Genomic DNA, 20,047 nt, shown 5'->3' with positions numbered 1-20,047 from the left:
GACATTCCCTGATGGAAAAATGATTTTATTTATATATCATACTAAACTTTAGTTTATTGACTGAAACATAGTTGACTACTTTTGCAAATGTACTGAGCCAAACACAAATATCTACTGAATACTGCTCAATTTAATTGAATTTGATAACTTGATGTTAAAGACTGTTGAAATATATGTCCATGCAGAAAATTGCCTATTTGCTTGTCTACCAAACCCATCTCTAAAACTCAGATTACAAACATCCATTGATGCAGTACCATCAGCATAAGAAAACTAAGGATGGCATGAATAAAATCTGTATTAACTGAGGTTTGGTCTAACCAGAATTTTTTTTCCAGACTTTACATAGCACAGAAGATGTCAATTGCTCTGAAAAGTATTTCAAAGGAAGTGAAAATACAAGGACATCCAAAGAGGTAATTATGTATCAGCTGCTGACCCATCTAGTTTGGTCAATAATTTTAAGACCAGTGACATTTAAGGCAATTATCCTATATTAGGGAAGTATAATGAAATAAATTCGACTCATCTCTGCATAAATAAGGTTACATTTCATTTCTACTATTCAACTTGAAGAGGAAAAAGCAGAGCTTATTTTTATTTCTATTTAAATTTTTCATGTGGAAAGCACTTTCTCTTAGGTTAACTGTATGCTGACTCTTATTTATTTATTGTATATGGGCAAAGGGAGATATGGCAGGAGCCAGGGGATTGCTAACCTTGGAGTTTGGTACTGATAATTGCCTTTTAGTTCCCTTTGCTTGGACCCAAAGGCTGTTGGGACTCCAAAAACAACAGTTTCCAAATCTGACATTGCTACAATGTTCAAGCATATGATCAATGCAATTTTATATTTGCTAAATGTGAAAACTCTGGGCTCTATAATTTCATTTTTCTAATAATTCATTTTTATTATATATTACAAAGTAACATTCCGTGACTGATTAGAAATTTTAAAAATTAATCCTTCACCATAGATCATTTGAGAAATACTAGTTTAGAGCACTATTGGAGGAAAGCAAAGAGTGAACCTAATTGAAATCTTTCTCATGCAATACCTTGTGGCAATATGGGCAGCAAAACTTAATTTTACACTCTTATCAGGTTTACAGACAACTGAATGGCAGCCCTATTTAGGGTGAATCAATCCTTCCTTACTAAGTGGGGAGGAGTCTGAGGAAACAGTGCTCTGAGGGCAATTCTAGGAATCTGTAGGATAAATTTGCTTGGATTTGCTCTTAATTAGACTCTATTTGTACAGATACTACTGAGGTGCCTGAAGCATGCACTCACCCAGTTATCAGGGAAGAATTTGAATTATTGATCCTGAGGAAGCAGACAGAGTCTTTAGAGCTGTGATTTTGGTCAGTGGTAAAAGGGATGAGCAAGAATTGCTGGAGCAATATCCAACTCCCAGATGCACCATAGATGATGCAAAGCACAATAAAAGCACTCTGCATACTCTTCACCTAACAAAGTTGTTCTTTGATTGAACCTTCTGGTAGAGACTCAGCTTAACAAGCATAAGTAACAGCAAAAGTTTGCTGTAGAGTGCACGTGCCTGAAAATTTGTCCTGAAACTGTCACTTGAACCTGAACTAGCAATCTTCTCACATCTGACCTTTTGAATATAATCTGATATCACTCTCACCTACTGCTTTGGGGTCTGGTTGCTGGAACTCATGAAAGCAATGCACCAAATTTGTTTGGAACTTTGTTCGGACACAAATGCACTTGCACAGAGATCCTGCCTGCTACTTCTTATATTTAATATCAAAAATAAGGCCACTGTAAACTAACTACTACGGATGGGCACGTGTGGTTGAAAATAAAGACATTGGTAATACAAGAATAGAACCAGTTCAAGGTCATTGCTTTGCAGAAAACCTCAGAGCTCTCCTTTCTCCCTGCTCCTATTTAATATTTGCATGAGGGCATATGTGGAGGTCATCAGGCAGCACTGGATCACTCTGCTGATGACACCAGATTATACCATTCAGGACCAAACAAGTGATGCCATAAAAGTTATTTCCCAGTGGCTTCCGGTTCTGGACTTTCGGTGCTCCCAGACACGAGAGGGAATTGCTCGTTTCGCCTGGATTTCTTCATCGAGGGGCCCCTGTAAAGGGGTCGAAAGTCACCCTGGAGGGGCAATGAGCAGGGGAGAGGTCTCTCCAGTCAGCAGTAGAAGGGCGGCAGCCCTCCTGTTGGCTTGGAGCTACTCTCTGAACCAAAGAAGAAAGGATTGGCCACTCCCATGGCCCATCATTTATCCGTTTCCTGCCGAAGCCAAAAGCACAACAAAGCACTTGAAAGCACTTGAAAACTGGGTGAATACTACTGGCAAACAAGCTTGCTTACATTTTGTACTGACCTTGGCATTAAGATAAAAACCTGAAACAGCAGGAGATTAATTTGGCTTAGACTTGTGGAGGTGGACTCTTACTGATTTTTGTTTTAAAAATAGTCTCCACCAACAACTATTTATAATTATTACAAAATGGAGAAGGATCAGCCACAAACCTTGCTTGATTATAACCTCATACTTGAAACAATCTACAGAGTCACTGAGATGTCTCCAGATTTAATCATTTACATGCCAACTTTAAGTCACAAATTGAAACCCAGACTGCAACTAAAAAATTTATACTTCAGAATATAACAAAATTGGAAGATATTACTATTGAGACAGAAGAATATAAGCAACAACTATCCAAAGAACCGACAACTCTAAAAGTACAAGGAACTATCACTATGGCAAATAACCTTAAGGACCAACAACAAACTATGGGAAAACTTAATACTCAACGTTTGACTCCATCAAGAGCCTATAACTTTAGAAGTATACTATGTGCAAGATAGTGATGTTAACATAGAGGACATGGAAGATCAACAAAGACAGTTTTCTGAAAGCCTGGATAGCCAAGCATTAATTACAAAATTGGATAAGACTCTTTACTTAAAGCAGATGAACCCAGATGGAAGAGGAATCCAGACCGAACTGAAGATAAAGTTTTTAGAGCAAATACAGTGACTAGATCTAACAGGGCAACAACATAATGATTACAAATGGTTTGGTTTTTGTGATTCACTGATGGCTAGATGGCCTCCTTCAATTCAAATAATATATATTGGAGCGAAGGGAGACATATCTGGCAATTCAAAGGCCTTGGTTTGGAAACCTGATTGGCAAAAATGAAACCCAGAGTTAGATTTAAAAAGTGAGTTCTTAGAGAACCATTAAAGGTTATCCTTTTAGTAATCAGTGATCTATCAGGATCTAAAATAGAAAACGTTTATGAGATAGAACGAGAAAGTCTTTATGTATCTATTAGGCTTATTTTAGACATTATAATTTGTGCACTGACATAATGGAAATTTGGTTTATAGATCCCAATTTTGATGTTAAAAGACATTTGATTATTCTATTTAAGAATTAAGAATTAACTAAAATTTAAAACAGAATCTGGTTGTGCATAAATAGTTGTAGATTGATAAACATAGGCTGTGGTCCTGTCAGTAACGTGTGATGTATTAGGATGTGAAAGATGATGTTTATTAGGTAGAACATAGCTACTCAGCCACTGCGTACACGTTGAATGCTATAGTTTTTGCTGTAATGAAATAAGGGAAATTTGAGTTGAGAATATTATTTGGGATGTTAAAATTTGAATAATATAATTAAAATTAAAATTAGGTAAGCTTTAATAACAAGACATAGATATATTTCAATGAAATTGAATTGACAAATTTTTCAACTGACCATGCTATTTCTAGAAATTTATTAGTTTAACCTGGTTGTATGAAATGTTAAGGGAAATTGAGAAGGATGTTTTGATAATGTAACCTGAATTATGTACTGAAAACTCTGTTATTGAATCTCTGATTACCCAGTCATCATGATGCTTTCTAAATATGTAGATTTTAACTGAAAAACCAATAAAACTTGTTTTGGTTTTTTTTTAAAGTTATTTCCCAGTGTCTAGAATCTTTCAGGACTGGATGGGGCACAACAGGCTTTGGCTCAGTCTCAAGAAGACTGGTTGTGGTTTTTAACACTTCCCAGATCTAGAGATTTTTCTCTTTTTTTAATAAACTTTTTATTAATTTTCCAATTTTAAATTATACCTTTGAAAAACAATGTGGTGTCTGTGTTACAATAATTTCATTACGTACAAATGTATATTAATACAAATCTCCAACTATTACAGCCAATATTTCTTCTTTTTTCCTTTAATACATACTGTCTCTTGTCTAAATTACTTCTCATTCTATCCATCAGCTACTTAATAGTTTTCTTACATTTATCAATAATTTTATATATTTTATTTATTTTGATATTCCATCTTTAAACCATCAATAACCTTATAAATTTTCCCAACTTTAATACTGCATTAGTATTTAAATTAAACATTTAATATTTGTCATTTCCAAATTTTTAACTGACCCCAATTCCCTTTGTCACAATTCCCCCCAAAATCTAATACATATCTTATCTATCTCATTTCCATATCAACAAATTGGTAATACAATGTAATATTCTTATTTTCATTATAATTTCCACATATTGTAAATTCAATAACCAAGATTTCTCCCATTTCTGCATTTAATACAGCCTCTCTCTTCTTCATGTCCACTCTCTCATATTTAAACTTATTTCATTCTCACTACATCCAAACATATTAATTACATCACTCTTAACATATATATGTCTTAATCACCTTTATTTAACCTTTATAAACAACTCAATATTTCAATTTAACTATTGATATTTATACATCTAGGTTTTAATTAGCCAACATTTTTCTTTATCTTCACATCATAACAATATCTCATATTCAAAATACGGGTCCTGTCTACTTAAATATCTTCTATTTTAAACCTCCTAAATATGTCCACACTCCATTCTTCTTCAGCCTTATTCTAGCTTTTTTCTTTTGCCAAGTCATCTTCTGTGTCCTTGCTTCAGGATCATTGAAAAATTCTTGTATTATTATATCATATTGATATGTCCATCCAATCGCCATTTTTGAAAGGTTGAGGGGTCTGGCAGAACTACCAGATCTTCTCGTTATTTCCTCCTCTTGACATAGCTGTCCTGGACTGTTTATCTTTTCTTCCATCTGTTTCTCATTTTGATCTTCAAATTCCTTCTGAATTATATAGTAGGTTTTTTCCTCCAACCATTTTGTCAGATTGTTTTCCAAATTTTCTCTTGTCTGTACTTGTTGGGTGGTTAAATCTTCTGTCAAAATATTCAATTGTTCAATTTTTTCTGTTGTGCTCTGTGTAGATAGTTTATTAGTTGTAGTCAAAGTTTGAGTTTGCTTATCTAAGGCACTTTCTAGGTTTTTTTCCAAAAGCTCTTATTTCATCACCAGCTGTAAGAAGAAATTGGTAAGTCTGGCAAGTTATTTTCATCATAGCAAAAATTTGTTTTTGCATTTCTTCCCTAGTAAAAGTCTGTTCCTGGTCTTTTCCATAGTGATGGGTTAAATTGAAAACTTTTACAGTTCTTTTTTTTTTTCCTCAGTAAATGGGAAACAGCTAAGACTTTCACAGCTGGTGTTCAAGGTTACATGAATCTTATCTTGTTTTCTAAAATTATCAGCCAAGTCTCTTTTCTTTAAGAATAACAGATTGCAATTTCAGATTTATTATTATTATTATTATTATTATTATTATTATTATTATTATTATTATTATTATTATTATTATTATTAATAATTTTATTTATATACCGCCCTTCTCCCGAAGGACTCAGGGCGGTGAACAGGGCAAGCATAAAAAATACAGAGTTACAAAAGTTAAAAAAGGATTAAATATATGCCCACTAAAAACAGTAAATACAAATATTAAAATAACAATAAAAAACCCCACCCATCCCCCATCAGGCCAGGCCGGCTTGTTCAAATAAGAATGTCTTTAGATCGCGACGGAAGGAGCGAAGATCGGGTGCCATCCGGAGCTCAACCGGTAACTGATTCCATAGCTCCGGGGCGCCCACAGAGAAGGATCTCCCCCTCGGGGCCACCAATCGACATTCTCTGATCGGTGGCACAAGATGTCCCCCAACTGGTTAGGAAATTCCTTTCAATTATTTCTTCTGTTTTAGGAGAAAAAAGCCAAATTTTCAAATAAAAATAGGAAATGAAAAATAGATAATCAAAAGCTTTTAATCCACAAGTTTTAAAAAATAACGTTCTAGTGGGAATCCAATTATTTTTTAAAATCTTCTCTTATATTCAATTGCCACTGTTTCTGGAGGGAGGGCTAAAATACCCCTTCCCTCTCCACAGAGGGGAAAAGTACTTTAGCAGCTTACATAGGTAGAAAAAAAGTTGAAATTTAAGAGAGGTAGATCTCACACAGTCTTTTCCACGCTGCTTTAATGTTGACTGATGGTAAGTGTGACTTCGGCTGTCCACAGCCTAGTGACTGGCCATATTGCTATGGCCGGTTTTTTGTCCACCGGTTCAAAGGGAACACAGGCACTAACGGAAGAGTTGTCGCTCTCCCACATTCTTGCAAAAGCCCCTCTTGCTGGTCGCCTCTCTGAGGCGATTTTTAAGCCCTTTTAGGGCCCCCCAGCAATGCGAAACTGGATGTGGAAGACGAGAGTCATCCTCTAAACATCCACAGCGGCCGCATTGGCAAACCGGAAGTCCAGATCTGGAGATTTTTCATGTCTATCTCTGTACTCCCCCAGATAAAATCAGTGCACCATTTAGAGGTTCTCTTAAACTTGTGGCTCTTGCTCTAAGAGAAGGTAGCAACCATAGCTTTATGACAGCCTTTGCAGTTTTATCTTGTCCACAAACTGCACCTGAATTTGGATTAGAAAGATCGCAGTAACTAATGCCTTAGTCCAGGGGTCTCCAACCCCCGGTCCGTGGACGAGTACCGGACTGCGGCATGCCAGCAACTAGTCCACACAAACAAGCAAAGACCCATCTGCAGGATGAAGGCAGCACACAAAACCACACACCCTTCAGTTTGTGGAAAATCCACGGAACCGGTCCCTGGTGCCCAAAAGGTCAGAGACCTCTGCCTTAGTCAGCTCCAAGTCACCTCCACACATTATATTTTACTACTAGTCATGCTGGCTAAAGTCTCTGGGTCATGATTCAGCAACTATGGGATGGTAAGAAATTCTACACTCCTTGCATGAATAGCATTTTCTCAGCTGTGATCAAGAGTGTTACAAGAAACACCTTATGGCTAGAAAATGAAGAATAAAACAATGACAATACAGATAGTAACTTCATTTAGTTCCAGAAAAATGACCATAGCAAACCACCTGACGGAGAGAAACAGATTGCAAAGACTGTTGATTGATTGCTATCTCATTCAGGTAAAATTCTCTCAGTGTGTCTTGTGTCTGACAGTTTTATTTTGTTTTGTTCTCCCCTTTGTAGAGCAGAAAGATTACTTAAACAAGCTATTTCTTTTTAACTTGCTTTTTCTCTAGAATACAGCACTTCCCTAAAAAGATCTAACCACAAGTTAACAAGTTCAAGTCTGACTTTAATAAATGCTCTCTGAGACAGTTAACTAGATAAAGACTATCTATATGATAGGAATTGATTTTTTTCCACTTCTAAATTATAAGGTAAATAGACTTTGAAAAATTTCCTACTCTAGAATTTTTAAAAGCAAACAAAGTAAACATTTATGTTTCTGTTTCTGTCAGTTTCAAGGAATAAACCAATTCTACTTTAGTATGAAGCTTCATTGACAGAATTTGCAAGTATGAGAAAGTACAATTCTCTCTCCCCCCCTCATCTTCTTTACAGCCTAAGAAACTAGGGAGGGTAACTTCTGAGACTTGCCCATCTATGCTTATCTGACTGTTGTCTTGGCAGCATCTCTTTGTCCAGTCTCCCAAGGTATTCCCCATATAGCTTCATTAACAGTAGTAATTACTGTTCCAATATACATGAAGAAAATATTTTCCTCTAAACTGTGCCCTCTTTGGGCACAGGACAATCTCTAAAAATTAAAATCAATTTACTTCTCCTCCCCCCCCCAATTTTCTATAAAATCATATATCAAATTTATTTTGTACAAAAAGAAAAACGTAATAAGAGATTCTACATATGCTATGCTCTAACTGATCACATATCTTTAAAAAGAAGGGTAATATAAAAGATAAAATGTTTATTCTTATAGTCAAGATTTATAGTATATGAGGTAAACTTTCTCACAAGGTGCAGAAATAAGTACAGAATAAGTACACAAAAAGAAGTAAACACTACAATCAGCTAATGCTAAATGCTAAAATCAGCTGATATGCCGTATGCTTTTTTTAACAGAGGCCCTTTCATGTTATCCCAGAAGCCGGTGCTATTTTGAGAGCAGCTTCAATTCTTGTGATTCAAGAATTGTGGCTGTTTCAATGATGCCACTTCTAGAATGGCATGAATTAGTTTAGGAAGACTGCATGTTTCATCAGGTGATTCTTTTTTGGAAAGGTGATTTCCAAAAATTGCCTTTCTAAAAGAGAATTAGCCATTGTGTTGCATGGCCTTTTACAGAGGCCCCTTCACACCATTCTGGAAGCAGCTGGCATTTTCAGGATCTCTCAGGATTTGGAAAATTGCAACCTTGTGCAATTGGCGCCTGACTCCAGAATGCTGCAAGGTGGCCTCTTTAGGAAGGCCACATATTGCATCAGCTGGGCACTCATTTGGAAAGGTGATTGTCAGAAGCAAAGCAAGAAGGCCCAAGGGTGGGGAACCCAGTGGGGCAGGAAGATGTGCAAGAGGTAGTTCAGAGGTCCTAGGAAACCTAGCGCAGGACCCATTTAAGATAGGGAGATGCCTAGGCCTGCATCAGGCTTCCCCAACCGCAAGGAACCATGTGCTCCACTTTATGACCATAGCAAGGACAGCCAGAATTGTAGTCACTAAGTGAGGCCATCACATGGGCACTTCACTTAATGACCACAACTTATGGTGATAATTCTGGACTCAACTATGGTTGTAGGTCAAAAATTACCCTTCCTTATTAATTCTCTACATTGAATATACAGATTCTTGATTCCATAATTTGACACATATACAAATACAAGTGGCCCTCCTTGTTCAGTAACTGTTCAAACTTACAATGGTACTAAATGAGTGCTTGTACTTGTGGTTGTCCCAGCATACTACAATCATGTCACCATTTGCGACTTTCTGTCAGACTGCTTTCAATTGGTCTTCTGAATGGAAGAATACTAGTGTTAAAAAATGGGAGGATAATAGCATCTTAAAAGCACCACCTGTGATAGTGCTGAACAAGTATCTCACCAAGAAATGAGTGCAGGTTGCTAATCTCCTCTCTTGTTTATTTTGGGTGTTAAAATACTGAACATAAATATAAGACAAGATAATTGTAGGAATAAAGATTTTAAAAGAAACATAAGTTAAGGGCTTTTGCAGATGACTTTTCTTTTAAAGGGAATTGGAGCATTAATGAGAAATGAGTGTAACTGAAAGAGCAGAGAAAGATGGGAGTAGAAAAAATAATCTCCAGGTGCTGTGGTTATAAAAATATCTCACAATACACCATTATCTGCTGCTACTACCACTGTTGTCATTTTACATCACGCAGCTTTGCGTGCTACCTCTACTGAATCAATTGCCTTAAAAATTAAATGTAAGAGAAGTGAATTGATTACAATCAAGGCACTGAAGGAATTTAATGGCCAAAGAGGAATGTCAGTGAGAAAAAAAGCAATTCCAGAAAGAAAAAAAGAAAGCCGGAATCACTTCTTCAATTTGTGTGTTTGGTCATCATGACTGAGAAAGATTGTCCATACGTTTGGCTGATGAACCTGAGATACAAATTGTGTGCTTTTGACATGATTAACTTGTTCAACTTTTGGAAATGATGATGATTACATAATATCCAAAGAAATATTATTCTACATTTAGGGTGCAAACTGACGTTCTGCCTTGTTTTTGAAAAGTTGCTTCTTTTTTGTAATTAGACAGGCCTGCACACTAAGCTCACATTTATAAATTTGTCCACAGGCCTAAAAAGATTGTTTGTTGTGCCTTAATAAGATAATGAACCAATCACTAGAAGACATAATGCAGTTTTTCTCCTTCCTGCGTCAATCAGCAAATGAAGAAAGATCAAGCTCTTAATCACTAACCAGCAGATTATCAAGACCTCTAAACTTGGCAATATTCACATCATATCTTTATTATAAATCCAAAAGTAGGAGCAATTCCTTTAAGCATTGTACTTAAAAAGTCAAGCTTCCATAAATTAGCTGTAGTTTATGTAAGGTTCAAAATACATTAGAGTTATGACAAAAGTGCACCACAATTTGCCTATTTAAGGCAAGCCTGGTTGAAATGATCACATAAGGCTTCCTGTTTAATAATAGTACAAAAATATATGTCTAAATTTAAACTAACAAAACAATATACATTTTTTCCCTTAATTGTGTCCATCCTCTCCTATCATTTCTATATTTGGAATTCAATGTGTAAGCATACAAGACAAGAATTTACTCATGCAGCTTCTACTTTCTCAGGTGATCCAGTCAAACTGAATAGTGTTAATATTGCTTATAAAAGAAATGGGCTTTACTTATTCACAATACCCAGGAGTGTTACACTGCCGGCCCACGGGCCGGATGCGTCATGCCGAAACCACTCCCACCCCAGCTCCGGCAATGGGGAAAAAGTCATGATACATTGCGACACGTCTCATGATGTTGCAAGTTTGATGCCCCTGCCATAACCCAATCTTGCTACTTCACATGGTCAGTCATAAAGATTCACTGCATTTTTGAAAAATGTTCTTTTGAGAAAAACCACCACTTTATAAATCCTCAGGAAAAAATTGCCAATCAAAACTATGGTAATAACATTTAATAAATTTATTAAATAATTGCAAGCAGACACCAATGACACTAACGCATATCAGTAATTGTCAATTTTATGAGTTGGGGGTGGCTTACTTGGAGATCTTTACCTTCTCATATTGTGAGAGTCTCCTCATAACTCTCCTCATAACAGTAGCTGGTAATAGTTGGGCTGGTAAGACTACTCCAGAATTATTTAGGAAGCTCCCATAGCTGATAGTGAACATGAACCTGTGTCTCATCAATTCTTTTAACTACTACAGAACCATTAGCATTCTCCACATCATTTTTCTCTCTTCCTCAAGTCATAAATAAAATATCCAGTCAACAGAAGCTACGATCCACCAAGCCAATCAGCTATAACTGGTAGTACACATAACAGACTATTAAAACATTTTACACACCCACCCACATCTATGCAATTTATTACAAACTAAGAATCATAAAGCCAAGGCTACATGGAAATGTTAACATTGCATGGATGAAATTAGGGGGGGGTCATTCATGGGTATGCTCATGCATAGGGACTTGACAAAAAAGATATGCCTTGGATTAAATTCAGATTTCTTTCTTTTTTTAAAAAGCAGAATCTGGATGATCTACATTCAAGTTATACTGAAATTGAAAATGATTTCCAAAATGTATTCTTCCAACTTGAAAACCTTCTTGAGGTTACCACTGCAAAGTAACAGATCAATTAATCATACGCAGTATGAAGGATAGGAATAGCTAAATACTATGCATACCAAAAAACACAGGCTGCAAAGTACTGTTAATGTACATTAACTAATGCAAAGGTCCTCTCAGTGTCTGCTATCAGAACATAAGTAGATTCATGATAACAAGGTAACCGTTTTTTAATTCTATATTAAAATTATTTTTAAAAAATAATGAAAATATCAGCAAAATATTAAAGCTATGAGCATATTTTTCCTTCCAGTCTTTCTTGTTGCTTAATCTTGTTAGAAGACAATATTCTCTATTGCTGATATTTCCCAGCAACATTTGTGACTGTGATGTCATACACTAACCTCTACTTCACAGCAAGATCAAGCACAGCAAGCAGATGGGATACAAAAACAAAAAAAGAACACCCATTTAAAATACAAATCTCTTTTATAAAGAAGAAAAGAGTGCAGGCACAGACAATGAACAGGTCACATTTTTAAGTATGATATATTCAAACGGTTATCCTAGCATGAAAATCTGTTTAAAGCTAAAGCTGGGTAACTGATGAATGTGTGCATTTTATATTGGATTCATAAATATAAGTGAAATATTTTTTTAAAAAGGCAACAGAGACATAAAATACTAGAAGAGCCTAAAATCAGCCACAGGAATATATAGCATTAGCATCTTTCAAAACAGTAGGAAACGTCAGTCTGAATTTTTAATATGATTTTTAAATGTGGCTCACTGAGCAAAGGACAAATCCTACACCATTACTCATCAGTCAGGCCTTTATTACAATCAATGACCAGAATTCCACCTAAAAGGTAGAAACTGAACTTTTAAAATAAGTTAAAGCTAAACAGTAACTTTCATTTCAGTGATTTTTATAAAAAATAGAATAAAGTTTAGTCATATTCAAAGAGACTGAATCATATTTGTCATCTAACAACAGTATATAAAATAAATTCAAATGATCCAGGAATTTAGTTAATATGGAGGATGTAAAACATAAGTGTTTTATGACATTGGGCCAGTTACTCTTTCTTAGCCCAATTCAGGATTATTGTTGTAGGGGAAAAAGGAGGACGAAAGTGTGTTGGATATGTTCACCGCTTAAGTTATTTATAAAAATAATAAATGCTGGGATGCAAATAAATAAATAAAATGGGCAATGCAACAATACATTAGCTGCATTTCAACTGTTCCTTCACTACATGGATAGTCTTAAATAATAAGGAATTTCTCTGAATTTTCCTTCAAGTATAGTTGTTAGATGCATTAAAACATGCTAGAGTTAGTGATCCCCTAAATTTAGAGATAGATATTTGGTTTAAATATTTTGCTGAACTAAAAAAGGGAAAACAAGTATTATTATTTTTTTAGTGAGGATTGACAAATTTAACTGAATTTTTATCCTTAACATGTCGCTTGATGCCACCTACTTAGGCCATCATCATCAATAATATGTCCTGTGAAAAACCATGACTCTGCCACTTCTCATAAATTAACTTTAATTAACTTTTCCAAGTTATCAGCTAGGGTTGAGGTACATAAGCCAATGGCAAAAAAAAGCGCCATTTCAACCAGAATGAAAATATACATAACCACATGCTGGTTTCCACTCTAATCATACTAGTTTCATGACAAAGGACCACATTAGGCACACTTCACACTACTTGGAAAATAACCTTAGAAATTTAGGCTATATTCTCTCTATTGGAGCAAAAGAGCTATATGGGTGTGAATACCAAGTAAGAGTTGTGCATAAATATTTGCTGTTAATACTTTAAGAACAGCCAGTATAAATCTTGCCCCAGTATAAATCTTGCAGAGCCATTGTCAATTTTGTGGCATTTTGCTTAATATAATCCTAATGGGACCTACACTAACCCAAGAAGTGAAATCCTACCCCCAATATTTAACTGATCATTCATTTAACTACCAAATATCAGCTTTAGGGCATTTGGCAAACACCAAAATCCTTACTTTTGGAATAATTTATCTTTGAAGTTCCTTCCTTACAATGTACATTCCCACTATTACCATACAGAGATATAACTTATTTCCTATATGACAGTAAGAGTTCTGTAAGAGGAATTATTTTTTGTGAGTTGTTTCCCATGTTGCTCAACCTAAAACTTCATAAATGGTTCAATCATCAATCAAACAAATTTGTCTTGCAATGTCAGAGGACAAGAGCCTGAAACTAGACTATTTCACTTCTAAAACAAGTAACAGGTTCCTTCAATCCAAAACAGTGGATAGTTCCAAGCTTGTTACACTACATAGACAAAACAAAAAGATGCAAATACTTAAACCTTAATTTCACTAGAATTCAAATTTCCATTTGATACACAGCAGTCACCAGATTTATTTCATTCTCTTCATTATCCTTTTTAAAAATAAATTATTATCAGGGGTTGTGGGTCCCCAAGTGCCTATGGTACTTGTATCCAATCTAATGTTGATGAAAGAAAGCCAATTAAATGTTCAGTAACCCTAAGTAGGGTGGGGGAGTCAGTCAATCCACTTGGATTTTGAAAGTATTTCATAAAGATTCCCTCAGCATGATAGCCATAGGAAGAGAAGCTGATCATTCACAAAATGACTATCATTGGTTGTCATGGCCAGTCACAAAAAACATTTACCAGAAATCATGCTGATAAATAAATATCTTCTCTATTATTCCCTGGACTCTAGTCACTCAAGATATTCATCATGACCTTCCAGATTATCTTTATGTCTTTTGGGCAATGTGAACTCACTTCCAAGCAATGATGTAGTTTGTATTTATCACTATGTTTATTTTTGAAAAAAGACTGTGGGATCTATTTGAAGCATCATTTTAATGACACATTTTCAATTTTATGCTAGAAAAATATTTTGGGTGAAAAAAACCCTTGATTTATAAAATTATTTGGCTCTAATATACTTTCCACGAGAATGAAACCCGCTTAAAGAATGGTGCGATGACAGAAAGCTGTGCCTCACATCAGCTTGGCGCATCTATCAGCACCTACTGAACAATGCAAAAGTAAGTGGACCTAGGCATGATGGGGTGGAGAGAAATGGGCATGGAGCAGGCCAAAGCTTCCAAAGTTGAGACAAATTTGCACATGAGGGGGGAAGGGCAACTAAGAGGACATGTAGGTGAGTCCTCTAACCCTTACCCAGATTTTGACCACATGACAGTGAGGGACCTACAACATCCATAACTTCGGAAAGCGATCATAAGTTTCTTTGTTCATCATATCATAATCCTGTACAGTTGCTGAATAAATGGTCATAAGTTGGGGACTACCTGCAAAAGTCATGAACACTTGAATTTAGCTAATACATATTCTCTACAATGCATCTAAATTGGGTATTGTTTCCATACCTAACTTTAAAGATTAAACCAATGCAAAGCTTATTTGAGAAAAATATTTATTTTGTATTTAAGCAGGATTACCAGATCTAAGTAGATAAAGCATAATGTTGTTATTATCCATAAATATCTCCTTCCTAAGATGACCATTATCCATGTTTTTCAAATAGTAACGGCAACCAAATGATTTAAACTAGCAACCCAAACGCTTATGCATACATAGCCAAAGAGGATTCCTGCTTAAACATCATAATTATATGTACTGCTAAACACAACTTACGGAATCCATTATAATGTGCAAATTGAAAAAAGGCTAAACCACACACTCAAAGCAAACTGTATGTCTCTAATTAAATATTATTGTGGTTGCTACAGCTAATAGTATATAAAACATGTAATGTGGTAAGCTATAATTATATAGTTCTATTATTAAAAATAACCATAATAAAAACAATTAAGCACACTTCCTAACTATATTAGTCTATCTACATTAAAAATATAACTTGTTACATTTTGCACAACTAAATTATATGCAGAATATAAAGATATGTGCATTACCTTCATTTTCAGAAGCCTGGCATTTTACTTGTATCACCAAATCAAAGGTAGTCTCTGGATCTTCTCTGGAAGTAAAAACAAAATATTTGACTAGTCATGAATTGGTCACAAACATTTAAATAATCTAATCACAGGAATGCTGTGTTTGTTATAACATTAAACTGCATAATAGTATTGACTCATAATTACTTGTCCCTTAGAATGCGCAATGATTATTTACCAACCATCCTTGAGATATACAGAATTGCATTACAATGCAAGCTCAACAAATATTATTTAAGCTTGACTGTTGAAATTCATTAGATTATATAATGGTTAATCCAGCTCTAGTACACTAACTCTCAGCACTGAATGACTCAGAAGGACAAAGAGAATCCTGCCAAGATAAACAGAAGTGGGAACTGAGGCTGAAAGTGAAGAGTTAAGCTACAGCTTACTGCAAGTTAGAAATAACATTTGTTTTACATCTTTAGGAAAATAACTGTTTTCCCTTACTTTATTAGGAATTAAAATAAAGAGTATAAGATAAGAGATAACTGATCACAGTAACCTCGAAGTACATATGTATGCAAACCAATAATATGATATCTTTTATAATCCTATATATTAGCCAGTTCTTTTTTCAACATCTATTTCAAATTCTGTAACTATAAATTGAAGGATTCTATCATTTCATAATGGGTGAATAACCTTTCACCATGGAATTTTATTGTTATTCTTGCAAGACTTCTAGTATGTCATATGTAATGTCATGCAGTATATGCTTTACACATTACTCCTCCCAAATTCTATACATATTTTAGTCCTCTATAAATTTTCAAAGCAACTGCTATGCAGTTCTAGTATTTATTTATTTCTTACTGGCTATATAGAATATAAAATATGAACTCAAAGATATTATTGTGTATAACTTAAATAAACTGAATTTGATTAAAAAAAATTCGTTGGTACGCTCCAATTTTTAAATAACACTTACCTAATGGCTTAAGGAAGGGTTGCCCTCACATGTACAATTATGGAAACTGTCTTACAGCTTAGCATGGATTTTTGTTTTACAATCATCTCTAATGGAATTTTGTTAATATTAATTTTCCCTGAATCATGTTTTCCAGTTGTGTTGGAATTAAACTTCTAGAATTTCCAGCCAATAACTCAAAGAAATTATTCGCAAAATACTAAAAAGTGCTAGAATGGGCATGGAAAATCTAAGACAGAACAACTGAACAGCAATAAGCAAACTGTAACTTCTTCAATAATTACTTGAGTTTGCAAATATTACTGTTTCATGCAGATGAACATGTGAGCATTCCCCCCCCAACTCTAATAAAGAAGTCACCCACCCTCTGTTTGGTTACATAACTGTTGGACCATGAGAATGAATAAATATGTAAATAGAAGGCCAGAAGAAGCAGATATTAAACTGGAACTGGAGTTGAACGTGCTACATTCAAGAAAGTTAAACTACATAATTAAGGAACTATAAACATATTTGCTGTGGAACACAAAATTCAATGTATTAAAATAGTCATAAAATTATTATCATTTTACCAAATTTATATTCATGGGGCTTCTACCCTTAAAAATCAATCATTTATAATTTCTGGATGTTATGCTTCTTTGCACAATGTAAATACTATGCTTGCTCAATTTGAAATTCGTCCTTCTGTGAGACTTATTCCTTAGTAATTGTATACATGATTGCAGCTATAATAGGATTTGCAATTGAGCTCTCTCCTGCAATGGTTTGTGTAGTTGAGACTGCTAACTCCAGAACTACCCACAATGACTGAAAAGAAAACTACTATGATAACAGGTTCTCCAACTATAACCACAACTTCTTCTTTAGAAACTAGATAAACATCTCATAGGTCAATATTTCTGTTTTCTGTGTAACTGCTTCTAGGCTTCCACAAAAGGCTTTTCAAATTTTGTCACTTTGCATCAAGTATCAAACCAGTTCAATGTGTGTTGGGCAAGGGCTTTTATGTCTATTCCAGCTGGCTCACCATGAACAAATCATTGTTGGTTTGCAAAAAATAGTTCAAAATGCAAAGTTTAGCAAGGCTTGCAAGGTCAAGATTTTAAGTGCAATCACCAAATGAGAAAAAAGTTAATTCATTTTTCACTGTAAAAATAATTCCCTTGGAATTGGCGTAGATATTCAAATGAGGTATATTTTTCCAACCCCCTGTGGGAATTATTAAAAACCGAAAATATTTATATCCATTAAGTCTGTGGCATCATTCTACTCACATTACTCTGTCATGGGAAATTCCTTGCCAACTTTAACATCCTCCTGCCCACTCTTGCCACACATGCTCTTTTCAGTTAATGCTGGGGAATTTTGGTGCCCCTATCAAACTGTTACCTAGCATACACCACAGTACTGTAGTGTTTAATCTTCAAATCCTATCATTTGGGGAAAGGGGGAATGACATCTTAAGTTACCAGGGTGCAGAGACTGTGCACTAGAAATGAGGATAAAGTTTTTTCACGTGGGTTTTAGGTTGCAACAGATCAGAAAACACCAGCCTTGGCCTGTTGTGTTTCTTAGTGGACTTCATTCTGCAAAAAAAAAAATGTGCTGTCCGACCTTTACTAGGGAGGTCTGCACTGTCACTTGCTGACGGTATGTGTCAAAGTACTGGTCAAGAAAGTAAACCCAGCAGGCGCAGCCAAGCAAAGGCAGACCGGAGACAGAGGAATCCAGGTATTACCGTCGGCCATTCAAAAAAAAACCCCCCCAAAACCCCAAGACTTTTGGATTTCATTCTGCGAAGGGAAGGAGGGGGAGGAGAGTCGCTTTGGGCGATAAGCTAGTTTTATCCAAAGACAAAGCAAGCCCAGAACGAGCCGGCGGATCCCACCTAAGCAAACCCAAGTGCTTGTCAATGGATTTCTCCCCTCCGAGCGCGTTTGGGAGCGCAGCCCCCGACAGACGCGCGCCAAAAGCAGGGATGGGGCTCCGCTCCCTTCTCCTCCCCCCCCCCGCCCGCCGCTTTCCTGCTGATCTCGGCTCCCGTCCCCGGCCGGCCTCCTCCTCTTCAGCCGCCGCGCACATGCAAAGTGGGGCTGGGGGTGGTTTTGAGGCCTAGCCTGACGCCTCCCCTCACTCTCTCCGCGGCGGCTGGCGAGCGCCTTTCCCTCCTTCAAGCCGACTTTGGGCCGCCGCCCCGCTTCCACTGACCCCCTTACTTGATCCTGCAGTCCATGGTCGCATCTCGGGGTGAGGGGTCCCAGGAGGCGGCGGCACCCCCTGAAGGGAAAAGGCAGGCGCCAGTCCGGCCTGGGCGGGAAAGGAGGGCGAGAGGGAAGGGACGCGCCGGCTCCTCGCTCGCTCGCTTCTTCTAGCCCCGCGTCCCAAGGGGAGCAGGTCGGGGTCGCGGGCGACTCTTAGGCGTCGTCGCCGAGAGTGGCCCGAGTCTCGCTGTTTCGCCTCCCCGGCCAGGCCCGGCGTGACGGCGGCCGTAAAAGCAGCACCTCCCTCCCAGCCTCTCTTCTACCTCGCTCAGTTCCTGCCGCAGAGAAGCGGCTTCTTCGGCACCTTGTGGAAAGCAGGAAGCTCTACGGGGGCTGGAGGAACCTCTTCCCTGGGCCTTGGCCAGGGCTGCTGCGACGGACGGACGCTTAGCCCAAGGGCGGAAAGGAAAGACAGCAGCCTCGCCATAGGGTTCCTCCAGCAAGGAGCTGCGATGGCCAATTTAGCTACATCAAGAAGCAAAAGTAGATTCCGGTCCGGGCCTGTGGACTTTTAGCAACTTAACTCCAGGAAAAAAAAACAAAAAACAAGGGGATAAACTTTTAACACTGAACTGAAGCTGAAGATGCTTGTCCGCAAACGACGCAACCCGCAACAAAAGTTAGCAATCTTAGAGCTGAATTGAAATCCCCGTTTGTGGAGTGATCTGCTTGGTACTACTCAGCCGATCTCTCTTGCTATCAATTCAGAAGCCTTACGTGTATGTAAGTGCACGTAGTGGCCATATTTTCTCGGGGGAGGAAAAGACAAACCTGAAAAGGGGACAAATCTGAAAGAGGTTCATAAGGATTAAAAATAATAATGGTTTATGTTTATAAATTTGATTGACAAAGGAAAATTCAAGATGAGAACTAGAAAAAATTAATCTGAAGGTCAGGTTTCTGAAATAAAGGATTGGCCTTTATTATAATGCAAGATGTAGGCTCACTACAGTGTAAGGGGGTATCACCTTTCCACTTTCATTTGTTGCCCTCCCGGAACTTTTTTGAAAGTACTAACTAGCCTGATTTTTCAAAGATTTAAATTTTGATAAAGTAAATAAGAATAGATTGATAGTAATAAAAATGTCAGGCTATCATTCTCGCTAAGTGCCCTGCAAATTAAGAAGACTCCTGTCTCCTTGGCCATGAGTTGGCATTATTTTCTTACATGCAATACTTTTCAACAGCAGATGAAAACATCAATGGGTGTAAGTTTGCTAAAAGAGCAAAATTGGAGGAAATTGCTTGAATTGCATTTTTACCTCTTACTATTGTGTTCCATCCAATCTTGGCCCACTACTATGGTCCTATGGAAAAAAAGCTCTCCAAGCTGTTGTGTCTCTCCC

At 36.8% G+C, this 20,047-nt stretch overlaps 1 protein-coding gene across 1 annotated transcript in view; it reads right to left on the bottom strand.

The window, feature by feature from the left end:
- The window catches only part of DENND1B (DENN domain containing 1B), a 219,192-nt gene extending 199,892 nt beyond the window's left edge, over positions 1-19,300 (bottom strand). Inside the window, exons 1-2 of the mRNA XM_081323441.1 lie at positions 18,657-19,300; positions 15,462-15,526 (exon numbers count right to left, since the gene is read on the bottom strand). Coding sequence (XP_081179567.1) covers positions 15,462-15,526; positions 18,657-18,673 — 82 coding nt within the window. The 5' untranslated portion in view covers positions 18,674-19,300. The remainder of the gene's footprint in view (positions 1-15,461; positions 15,527-18,656) is intronic.
- Positions 19,301-20,047: the final 747 nt, after the last annotated feature.

This window comes from Vipera berus, assembly GCF_964194415.1.
Source record: "Vipera berus genome assembly, chromosome: 3".
Classification (NCBI taxonomy): Eukaryota; Metazoa; Chordata; class Lepidosauria; order Squamata; family Viperidae; genus Vipera; species Vipera berus.
Note: the sequence above shows the minus strand (reverse complement) of the source record. Positions and strands in the feature narration are given on the sequence as shown.